Source organism: Pristis pectinata, chromosome X (assembly GCF_009764475.1).
Source record: "Pristis pectinata isolate sPriPec2 chromosome X, sPriPec2.1.pri, whole genome shotgun sequence".
In the NCBI taxonomy this organism is placed as follows: domain Eukaryota; kingdom Metazoa; phylum Chordata; class Chondrichthyes; order Rhinopristiformes; family Pristidae; genus Pristis; species Pristis pectinata.
Genome location: NC_067450.1, coordinates 4280527 through 4293195, shown reverse-complemented (window position 1 = coordinate 4293195; position 12669 = coordinate 4280527). Strand labels below are relative to the sequence as shown.

At 39.0% G+C, this 12669-nt stretch overlaps 1 protein-coding gene across 6 annotated transcripts in view; it reads right to left on the bottom strand.

Moving 5' to 3' along the window:
- ikzf4 (IKAROS family zinc finger 4) overlaps nucleotides 1-12669 on the bottom strand; it is a 120981-nt gene that overhangs the window by 49034 nt on the left and 59278 nt on the right. For 5 of the 6 annotated variants that reach the window (XM_052009451.1, XM_052009450.1, XM_052009452.1 and 2 more), the window contains one exon: nucleotides 9125-9179. The exons of the other annotated variant lie outside the window; for it this stretch is intronic. In XM_052009451.1, coding sequence (XP_051865411.1) covers nucleotides 9125-9164 — 40 coding nt within the window. In that variant the 5' untranslated portion in view covers nucleotides 9165-9179. The remainder of the gene's footprint in view (nucleotides 1-9124; nucleotides 9180-12669) is intronic. 6 annotated transcript variants of the gene reach the window in all.

Sequence of the window (12669 nt, the reverse complement as noted above, 5' to 3'; positions counted from 1 at the left end):
ACTGCTTGCCCAATATTTGGTCTATAACGTTTTAACTTTCTTCAGCTATAGATTGTCCTCTCCCCCACCTCCAATTCCAACCTCCTCTCCTGTTACCATTCCAGATTGAGACAGATTGTTAAGGACCTTTCTATCCTGTTTGACTCAAGTACCCAGCCCCATATCCTCACCATCACAATCACTACCTGCTTCTACTGCCATAATATTATTGTCCATCTCCATCCATAGCTCAGTCAACCCACCAGTAAAACAGTCATTCACGCTGTCACCACGAGACTCAACTAGCTCAAAACACACATGGCTTGTCTTCATTCTTCCACAAGTGTCTACTCTTTCCAGTACTGTGCGGTTCACACCCAAATCAACACCATCTTCATTGCCTTGATAATTCTTCTAAATCTTTTCTTCTGCTCTCCCCACCTCCATGGAGAACAGTAGAGTAAAAAAAAATCACCTTATATTGAAGGTTCTAAAGAGCAACGACACACATTTTTCTATGTTAAGGGCACATTATAAAATGCCACACATTATTTCAGTGTATAGTCAGAAGGAAGCCATCAGGAAATACACAATTTGGTAGGTTTCATGGAGGTTTTTTTTAAAAGAAAATAGACGCAGCAACCCAGCAGCACAGAAACAGTTAAGAAAAATGAAGAGGTAGAGCTGGGCATCATCAGTGTAAACATGGAAGTCACCTTCATGAGTATTAGGTTACCACAGGGCACAAGGATGAGGAACAGGCAGCAACCAAATACAGATCCTTGGAAATTAGGGATATTAATGGAAACGGGACACAAATGGATGCATTAGAATGGAACCAAGGGCAGTCCAACTGAGCCAGAAAACGGATGAGGCACTGGAGGATGGTGCAAGTCCACCACATTGAAGACAGTGGGAAAAGTTAAGGAAGGAAGTGCGGTATGCTCAGTCACAGATGAAATTTGTGACTTTGATCAGGACCACTTCAGTTTGTTCTGTAGAAGGAGCTGTGTTATCGGAATTGTGGACATGCAATTAGGAGGTAGAGCAAAACCAAACACCTGAAGGCTACGAAGGAAATGGAGACTAAAAACAGAGTGGTAATTCGCAGGATCAGAGACGCTCTGGGGTGTCTTACTTTGAAGAGGGTGGGGGTGGAATGACAGCAACAATCTTGAAAGGAAGCCATTATGATGGAACCACTTACTTTGTTAACTACAACAGGATTTCAAGAAGGGAATATACATGATCAGCATTTTAGTGGGATTAGGGAGTTGCATTGTTTGAAAATAGAAGCTTGTTGGGGGCAAAGAAGGAAAATGGGCAAAAAAAACTGGAGAACGTTGGGGGAGGGGGGAGGAATGAACAAAAATGGAAGTAGGGTAGGAAGATGTGAGCAGTGAAGGATACAAGGACATGGATGGAAACTAGTCTTCTGCAGTCAAGAGAATGGTAATCGTGATTGCATAATACGGCTATGAATGTGGTGTGGAAAGCCTATAATTGGAGTTGGGGGAGGGGGAAGGAAGAAAAACAAAAGGGTGGAGGTAAAAGGCTTAGAAAGGACAGAACCGCAGTGAATTCAAAGAAGGGATAGCAAGTGGAGACGAAGACTGAAATCATCAAAGGCTGAGGGTGGATCTCACTGAGAAAACTGGTACAATTTTAAAGTAGAGAAGCAAGGCATGGAAAATATGAGGCACTCAAATAAGCACCGCCAGAGAAACTTGAAAGTGAGTGAGGAAAAACCATACTGCTATCACAGTAGTTTGGTCAGGGCAGGTAGTATGATATACATCCATGTGGGTGGGTTAAATGCCAGCACCCAACTGCCAAGTTCCTATGAAAATCAATGTCATCACGCCAGGATGGCAAGAACCTGCGGCCAAACATTCTACAATACCGAGAAGGTTGTCAACTACTGATTTACCAAGATACTGTGAGATTAACTCCCTTGCAGCAGACTGTGCAGGAACGTCTTCAAGGGAAAGTTGGCATGTCTGGACAAGAGAAAAGGAGAGAAGAAAACACTTGGAGATAATCCAAAAGAAACAAAAAGGGAGGTGGAAAGGATAGGTCTTCATGTCCAGAGGAGAGTCAAAATGTGGACACAAATTAATGCACAGGAAATTGAGGTTATATTGGCATGGCTGAGGTTGCATGGAACAAGTCTTGCTCGTCAATAAGTACTTGTCGATGAAACAGCCCAATTCACAATTTCTTTTGAAAGATTTTTTTTAAAAAGACAATCTGAATAGCTCAAAATTAATTTTAAGGTGTGAACAGCAACTCAGTTTTCATTATCATAGGGTTTTAAGAAGGAAGCAAAATAGTACAATACCTGACTGCTTAATTTCTGAAAATGAAAACTACAGCATCACAAATTTATAGGCTGCAAGTTTAAAATTGCAATTGGGAGAATGACGAATATCTTGTCCACTCTCACCTAGTTCCCAGATTGCAGCCAAAATTGGCTATCCGCTTCTGGAGTGGAGAAGGCAGAATGTATCAAATGGTTCTGTGGTCTCGGAGCACATTATGATCATATTATCACAGTGCAATGGAATCATCCTGATAAGAAATTGTGATGATTAACATTATTTTCAGCCCTCAAAGTTTCCAGAGATGGATGCTGAAGAAATTGTTTATTTGCAGAACAAATATTTTGGCCAAATGAGGAAATATGGAAAACATTTAGCGAAAGTCAAGCCAAAGCAAAGTCTCCTTCCCCTTATAATCCACACAGTTTAACCACCAAGGGGCTTGGTGGGTCTTTGCTTTCTATTATAAAGTTGTTCCTCCTTTAGCCACAAGGCGGTGTTTAACAATAGCCCAATGCTTGGAACTTCCCTGATCCCAAGCCTGGAGCTCCCAATTACTGGCATTACTCAAACTCAATATCGAAGTAAGCGCAAAATCAATTCTGCACCCTCTCATCACAAGAGCTCCACATTTTTTTTTGATAAAAAGGGGACATAATTCTTCAGAAGCATAATTAATGTACACATTTATTGAACTGACTGCACATTTACCATTTATAAGTGTTAAACTTTATTTGGTTAAAGTAACAGCAGCTCAAGTAATTCCCTTCGTCTGCAAGGGAAACCAGACAGCTGCAAGATGACAGAAGCCAAATAGAGTGGCAGCTGCCAAACGTTAGCACCAGAGTACATATGGTACTCTAGCTTGCCAGTATTTATTACACTTGCACCTTCTACATTTAGTATAACTGGATGAATTAAATCTCAAAAAAAAATCAAAAAATCTTTGTTATTCTGTTAAATTTGTGACTTGTCAACAAGCATTGAATTGGCCACATTTTCTTCATGCCCCAATTGGAATTTTGTGCACATAAACTAAGTTAAAACATCTCTTCACAATTCCTATTGCTGGTACTCAAAGGAATAGTCAATCATGCTTAATTCTGGAATTCAAGATGTCCACCTCCTAATGAGTTTACAAAGATTTGTTAAAATACTAATTAAACCTTTAATTCATGAACACACAATGGAACATACATTTGAAACATAAAAGAAATATTACTGGACACCATACTTGATTCATAGACATTCAGTTAAATTTATTTGTTCCATACCTCAAGTCACGTTCTCTCTCAGTTTTATAATTTTACATGGCTGTCAAAGGCAAGATCCCTCTAACTGAATATGTATTAACCCTAGCTACTTGTGAGGCTAGGGGTTTAAATGGTAGGTCACAATGGAAGTGCTGATCTACAAAAAATATTTACTCAAATTAATTGCCAATTTCTGAAACGAAAGGAGAGGGGGTGGGGCAAGGTGAGAAGATTTCATAAAAATTTAATACATTCCTAAAGTTATCTTGCTTCTAAAAAAAATTATGGAACAGCTGCTTTGTTTAATTTAGATTCCGAGTCCAACATCCAGGAGCTGCCTCCTTACATTTTTGCTGCAAAATCCCTTTTTGTACATCTGTGGCAGCTTCTATTACCAAGATGTCCAAGTTTGATGCAGAGCTATGGAAAGCTGCTTAACAGCACAAACACACCTACCGGATGTCAAGGTCCTAGAATACAGCTTCTAAATACAAATAAAAGACTATTGTTAAAAGTCACAGGGTGACCTGTAGAAGTGTTTCACTGCATCATATTTCAAGTGAACTGCTGCATATACACAGCGCATTGTATAATTAGTAATACAAACGCACAAAATTCACTCAAAAAAAATCTGTTCACTATTATTTGTCAGCAAGGATTCTTCAACTGTTTTTATGAAATGGGGAGGGGTGAAATCAACTCAGCCAAATACAGAAGGTTTTAGGCTTGAAGGGAATATTGCTCTTCTATTTTGTAATGTAACTTGAGCCTCAAGGAGAACATAAATCAGGCCACACTACTGCCAGGTATTTTCATACTTTTAGCAACCTGTCTTCCTGGAAATGCTTCTTCCAAGAAATGAATCTGAGACAGCCTCCTCAGTGTCTATGCCTACACTGATCACAAGGAAATGACCCACAGCATCAAACAATACCAAAGGATTTGTAGTCTAAAAATGCCCAACCCTGCAACTTGAGGAGCAAATTCTGAACACTATATTGCATTTACCAAATCTCTCCATGTATTTTAGAAACCAATTCTGTAATGTTCTGGAAATGAGTTCCTACGAGAACCTAAAGAAAAATTCACCATATTTCATGTTAATCTTGAATTTTGAAATATTTCATATAGTTAAAATCAACTAGAAATAGCTTAATTAAATTATACACAATTCCAGAGGCTGGTAAAAATTGCATAATCTTTCCCTTATCTTGCTATCCTCAGCTATTTGTACATTTTTGTTCTCATAATGCCATTTTATTTTGTCACAGAGATCTATTAGACAAATTTTATTAAGCAGTATGAAGTTCATTCAACAACTCGGAACATCCATTATTTCCCCAACTCTCCTCTCCTTACCTTCACTGAAATGCTTGCTTTGTCAACTTTAACCCCTAGGATTTTGATGGTGGAGTATTCGACTATGTGTGGAATGGAGGTCACTTGTCATTTAATCGCCTTACATATTCTCTTTCTTTTTTAAAGTGGTGCAGGAAGACATTCAGCCCATCAAATCCATGTCCACTCTTCGATCATTCCTGTCACAGACATTTCCCCATTTATTTGCCCTGTAGCTTATTCTCTCTCACAGACCCACCAACTCCACCCTTATTCTTCTGCCACCCACCTCCACTTAACAGAAGCAATCAACTTGTGAATGGAACTAATCATTGTTTAAAAGTCAGACAATATGCCCTCTTCTCACCTGAAGTTGGAAGGTCAGTGATGAAGCAGCTGAAGATGGATGCATCTCAGGCACTTTCCCCAAAGAACTCCTGCAGCCATGATACGAGGCTGAAAGTTGTTGAGATGACTGACCTTTAACATCCTCAACCATCCTCCTTTGCTTGAGAAATTACTTGAACCTTTGAAGCATTTTCCCCTTGACAGCCACTGAATTTAGTTTTACCAGGGCTCCCTGACGCTGCATTTAGTCGGAGGCTAGTTTGAGATTGAGGGCAGTCATTGTCACTGAACTCCTGGAATTCGACTTTTTTAAATCCCTGTTGAGTTCTGGAGCTTTCAGCACATTCTAACTGACCTGCTGTGCTTCCATCAAATAAAGATTGGGAAGACTCTCACCATAAACTCTATACCTTTTCCAATTTCATCCCACTTGTGACCACTATATCGGGCTGAATTAGATTATTTGTAAATTCCACACCTTATTTGATTAAATCAAATTCCCAACTCCAGTCCTGATGCAGGGTTTCAACTCAAAACATCGACAATTCCTTTCCTCCCACAGATGCTGCTCAACCCGCTGAGTCCCTCCAGCAGATTGTTTGTTGCTCTAGATTCCAGCATCTGCTGTGCCTCCCAACTCCATACCTCCCACTCCAAGACTGGTTCCCTTGTACGATGAGATGGACTCTTGACCTCACAATCTACCTTGTTTAACCATGCACTTTATTGCCTACCTGCAATGCACTTCCCTGTAGCTGTGACACTTTATTCTGTATTCTGTTATTGTTTTTAACCTGTACTACCTCAATGCACTCTGTACTAACTCAATGTATCTGCACTGTGTAATGAATTGGTCTGCATGATCAGTATGCAAGACAAGTTTTTCACTGTACCTTGGTACAAGTGACAATAATAAACCAATACTTTCACCTAGACCTGCTTCAAAATTCCTCATCCATTCATTTCTTATCACCAGACTGTTCCAGTGACTTACTAGCTAGTCTCCCACCTTTCACCCTCCAAAAAATTAGCTTGCCCACATTCAAACTTGGATCAACCCCTTTCACCCATCATTCCTGTGACCGCTGGGCTACACTGTCTTCTAGTTCACCAACATCTTCATTTTGAAAGGCTCATCCTCATGCTTAAAAGTGCTCTGTGGCTTCTTATGTACCATCCAAGACAAAGCAGCCCACTTGATTGGCATGCCATCCATGACACTAAACATTCATTCCATCCACTATTTGCACATCACTGCTACAGTGAGCACCAGCTACAAACTGCACTGCACATTTGTTAAGGCTACTCCCACAGCTCCTACCAACCCGTGACCTCCACTACCAAGGAGAAGGGCATAGGAACACCATCTTCTACAGGTTCTCCTCCAAGTAGCACATATCCTGGTTTGGAAATATAAACCCTGAAATTCCCTTCACCAAGATTGCAGCAGTTCACGATAGTGCATCACTACCTTCTCAAGGGCAATTAAGGATGAGCAGTAATTGCTGGCCTTGTCAACAACATGCACACCCCCAAAAATGAATAAATAACAGAAGTCCCTTTTCCAAAGTATCAGAAGTTGGCATCAGAAGACTTCAATCATCTTAGCTCAGCTGGTAGCCCCCTTTTCTGAATCACGAGGTTCACAACAAAGACAACCACAAAATACAGGCCTTGAATTTAGTGTTACATTGAGGGTTTGCTGCACTGTAAGAGGCACAACTCTTCAGATGATTTGCTAATCCAAGGCCACCTATATGTAGAATCACATGCATTAATGGATGAGCAGGAAGTTTCCTTGCATCCTGGTCAACATTCTTGTGGATGCTATAATGTATGACACAAGTGCGATTGTTCTTTCTAAAAAAAAAAGTCATGAAAGAATCTTTAAGGACGGCTTGCTGATAACTTAAAAGCAACTCACAGTGCTCAGCAGTATCACAAGGCGAATATGCACACCTGAAATGGTAAAGCTTCGGGCCTTCAGAACTCACTGCTTGACTCGCTACTACTTCTGTTCACTACTACTTGATCCTAATGCTGGCAGTGCATGCTTGTTTTTTTTGGTGAAGCATTCAGACAGGATTCAGAGTGATACTTGACAATGATAAAAAGGTTGCAGTCTTTCATAACTTGGATTTTCTGCAAACACTATCATATTATTCATACTTTGAAAAATGTCAGAGGATGTTTATGGAGACAAATGATCACAATTGAAACATAAAAGCAAGCTTCATAGTTTCGACAATTAATTACTTAAAATAAAAGCTATTTGCTCCAAGGAAGGGAGTCTACATCAGGATTAGGTTGACACTGGTCGGTCAACACTGACACAAACCAGGACAAAACTGTTACCTGATCACTTGTGTAAAAACTATTTACCCTCAATTTAAATTCCTGAAGAAATACAATTCTACCACTGAAAATGAAAAATGCCAGAGTGAAGCACAATATCTTATTGGTTTTAACAATCTATTTGCTTTGGAAGATCAATAAGAGATGATGGGAAAGGTTGAATATTATGTGCATTCACTCTTATTTTTGTACGAGGTGCTGGAAGATTAGAGATTGTCCCTTTAGTTCATACTCCAAGTTACAAAATTGAAAACAGATAAATAAAAACAAATTGGTTAAAAACTGGTTCGGGTATAGGCTTGGGTTTGTCAATGCATGTAAGTCTGCCAAACAGAGGTACAATTTCTGTGGCTCTAGTAATGGGAAAATCTGGCTTACAGGAGTGCAAAGTGTGTATTACCTCAAGGCTTCCACTATAGAAACATTCCAGGGAAATATCAAGCAGTAGTATGGTGGCTGCACCCTTGAAAAACTCAAAACAGTAAAGACCCCTCACACATTCACCTCCAGAGGTACAGAGAGCAGAGAAAATGCCATAATCTTTTGCACTTGAAAAGTATTCAAAAGCACATACAACATTCGATTTACTAGTTGTTAGTCATGGTGGTTAGTCTTACAGTTCACTCGTGTTCTTTGGAGCACTTGTGCAAGAAAATATCAACTCAAAATTAACATGCTACAGTTTTTGTGCATCTTTTCACTGTAACTACAGGAACAGCATTGCAGAGACTTTGGAATGATGCAACTCTCCACTCACTCTGTCAAAAATGTTACATCTTTCCCAAAGATGTCACTCCTTGGAAGAATACAGCTCCACAGACACAAAGAATCCTGTGATACCACTTCAAAGTGGCAATATCAATCTTCACATGAAGAATCAGCAGACTATTCAGCTGAGGATATCACACCCAAATCATATCTCACCATCCAAAAAACATCAACTTGCAATATGGATCACTGTATGAAAAATGAGGAGCAAAAGCCTTGAGCAACTTGCCCCTCACTAGCTCTGTAGCAGAGAGGTCAGTCTCGGTGCACTAAGAAAGACCAGATACTAAGCGATCAGGAGCAGGTAACCCAGCCAATTTTCCATTCCTAGCAATTCTACTGTCAACTGTACAATCCCTTAACTCTCTGGTTGAGTCAATCTAAATCAGACCAGCTAATTAACCCCACGTAGAGAGCAAATTCAACCTCCTTAAAACAAACATACTGTACATTGCTTTTAGGAGTGGACTTAAAATACATTGGAACTTGAGCACACATTTAACCTACACTGCACTGACTTTTTTTTGTTTGCAAAGTGCTGTGCCTACCAAGTTGATATTGCTCATCAGTGGCAACATATCACACCTCGAAGCATGAAAATCAGCAAAACAGAAGTACATAGAATCGTCACATTGAAGATTGTAAAAACATCTCAAAATATCCTATGTGGAAAGTTACGGAGGCAACTAATTGCTCCATGAGATAGCAAGTTGGAGTCAAAATATTTTAACACTTGGAAAGATGAGCACAATTTTCCCTTACCAGAAATGTAACCACGACCATTGCAATCTTCTATGTCCATTTTCAAAGTGCTGTGCTAGAAAGCAAAACAAAAGTTAAATCCATTCCTCAGGTTAAAAGGATTTTTCCAAATGCAATGTTTAAGCGACCTTTTGTTAACTACAAAAAAAAAAAATCAGCCACCCTTAAAATGTTACAGAGCTGGAATGCCCTGGTTGAACTCCAGGCTGTTACACCAAATTCCTATGTGGCCAAGCTGTTATCATTTTTTTAATTTTGTAAATAACAGACCTATCTATCTTCCCCTCTTCCAATGCAACACAAGAAGAGTGGAGAATATTTGGGGATTTATAATTAAACGATTTACCATGATTCGTGATATATTATTAAATCATTGCTATATTAACCCATGGTCAAAATAGGAGAGACAAAAAGTTCTTGTACAAAAAAGATCCATCTGTTTATGGAAATGGTGAATACAATGCATTGGGATGAAGTTTGGGCTTTAGTACTTGCATCCTTCTTGCTGATGCAATTCAAAGCCTCATTACAATATTTTACAAAAACAACAGGAAACTGTGCTTTAATTTTCCCAAATTTACGACAGCATCGATCGTTGAAAATCAAGCAGTACAGATACTCAGAAGTCTATGATCTCAGATGGGCTGTATTATACATCTTAATACCAAGGCTGACAAGTCAATACTTTATATAAAAAACATGCTTATTAATCATTCAAGCTGGAGTTAAGTCCACATTCATTATACTAAATGCAAATGATACATACTAAAAGGTCAGAAGTAAACAAAAATAAGGACAAAACAGAAGTTCTACATTTCAAGCAAATAAAAATGACAGAGTATTTTATTCTTGGATTATAAATTACATCTAAGAGTCAGAGAAAGGTTGAGACTACTAAAATTCTGTGTAAATGAAAGCAACTGGCTCACTTGAATCATTCTATAATGTAGGTGAAAGGGAACAATTGAGCCACTGGAATTCCGGATTGAGATCATGTGTCAGGTACATCTTTGATGTCTGCTGATGTGCACTTTTTTTTAAAAAGTATTTTCTGTTTAACACAGGATCTTTTTTTAAACTAATGTTACATCAACCCCAGCCCAGAAAAGTAGAAAAAAACTATAAACGTAATAACCAGCTCTAATTTAATAACTCCACCCCCGCAGGACATTATTCAGCATGCATAAAATTAAACTGGAGAACTAGATTAATAAATTATAACCAATTCTAATACTAGGAAAACTTCAATTGCTTGTTTAAAAACAACACAGATTAAACACTCTTCCACAAAGTTACTTAGTGCTTAATCATTTCATTATTCACTCGAGCTGGTGCATCTGACCGGCAGATTATCTATTCGAAAACCTGATCAAACATGAAAACATTCAGTGGATTTAAACACATCTAAAATTAGTCAAACTAAAATAATTACTTGATCAGTTACAGTACAATCATTTAGTGACTTGTTTTCTCAAAAATTAATAAAAACTGCAGATATAGGAAAATCTGAAATTAAAACAGAAAATGCTGGAAACACTCAGCAGGTCTGGCAGCATCCGTGGAAAGAGAAACAGAGCCCATTTCAGATGAAGCGTCTGACTAAAGATCTTTGATCTTGAACACCAACTCTGTTTCTCTTTCCATAGAGGCTGCCTAACACGTTGAGTGTTTTCTAGCTGTTTGTTTTTATTCTTTTTTTTTAACCACATTTAAATAATCTAAATTGAAATTGCTTTGATCGCCTTTAATGAATATATTTTGAGGAGAGTGCCATTTTTAAAGTGGTTCAGAAAGCATACTCTTTAAACACAACCCGTCAACATGTGACTTTTCCAGAGAAGAGTCAAGATGCTTCCCTTTTCAAATGAATCATTTTCCAACAACTTGCTAGAATTTCAGCAAAACATAATGTTTCAACTTAGCCAGTACTTCAATTGGTGTATCTGTCCGCACATTAAACTATCATGTAGAAAAATTGAAGAAAATATTTTCAGGATGTGGACAATGTGCCTTGACTGTTGGAGGAAGATGGTGTACTTCCTGTAGTCTCTTTACTCGGCATCTGTGCGGTGCAATGTTTATCTGCTGTTTGTCGGCCTAAGGCTGGATACTATACAAGTCTCGATGTGGGTTTGCACACATCATTTCACTTTGAGTCTGAACACAAAGTCAGTGAGCAGCCCCACTCTTGATGATGATGGAAAGATGGTCATTGGATCAAACAACTGAAGATGGTTGTGACAAGGACATTTCTTTGAGGTACGAGGATGTACCGAGGATTGTCCTAGGATTTATGTCCCGGGATTGAAAGGATTGGTCTCTGACAAGCACAGCCATCCAGTTGGATCAAGATAACTTCAGCCACAAAAGTTTTTTTATCATTAACCCACATTCACTCCATCTTTGCTGGGGCTTCTTATTGCATGAATGCTGCCTTGATGTCAAGAGATGTTATTCTCAACTACTTTTTAATATTCAGCTCATTCACATCAGCGATGAAGCCTAGAACAGTGTTCTTCTTGTAGAAACCAAACTGAACTACCATGAGCAGGTTATAAGATGTCACATTGATTCTACTTAATTTGTGATTGAAAGGGAGCTGACAGGATGTCAACTGGCTGTGTTAAAAATTAGTAAAATTGTTACAACACAAGATTCCATCATTCAGTTCACAATCAGAGGGCAGCCTACTCAGTCTCAGTTCCCTGCAAAATCATACTCCCTCAAGTGCCTACCAATTTTTTTTATTTTTGAAGTCTTGATTGGTTGTTTCCACCATCCTTACGGGTAGAAGTTCAGATCATAAATGCCTGCATAAAGGTTTCTCACATTCACCATGCCTTTACCCATCACTTTGATTCTGTGCCCTGTCCTCGAACCACCTGTTAATAGGTATAGCTTCTCTCTAACCTATGGGCTTTCATGATCTCATGCACCTACATCAAAAGTCCCCTCAACATCCTTTGCTCCAAGAACAACTTCCATCTCTCCAGTTTAACAGTGTAGTTGAAATCCATCATCCCTAGAACTTAAATTGTCTTCTCATTTGAGGTTGGAATTATTTATCTCCTCGCCTTGAGTTGCCTTATGTGTGCCGAAACAGATGTCCAACAGAATGAAGCAAAACAGCCAATGTGCATTAAAGTTCTCCCATCAGAAGAGAAAATCATGCAGAGTTTTTGCTGATAATTTAGAATCTACAGCCAAAATCTGGACTGGCCTCATCTCAAGCATAGCTGCCACAAGAATCACTATGCCCAATTCAAAAACAGACCAAATCACAATGAAAATCACTAGTTATTCTGTCAAGGCTATGCTAGAGAAGCTAAAGCCAGAATCACATCCCTGCTGTAGCCACCTGCAATAGAAGTTGCAAGCACTCACTACACCAACTTTGCATTGCACAAGGATACTCGCATTAATGGAGTTTTTAAGTGAATCCTGGCAATTTACATTTCAGACTGCAGATGGATATACGGCAAATATCGGAGGCACTCATGTGGGTCCTTAGTGTAATGTAGAACCAGTTCAGGCACACATTTTCT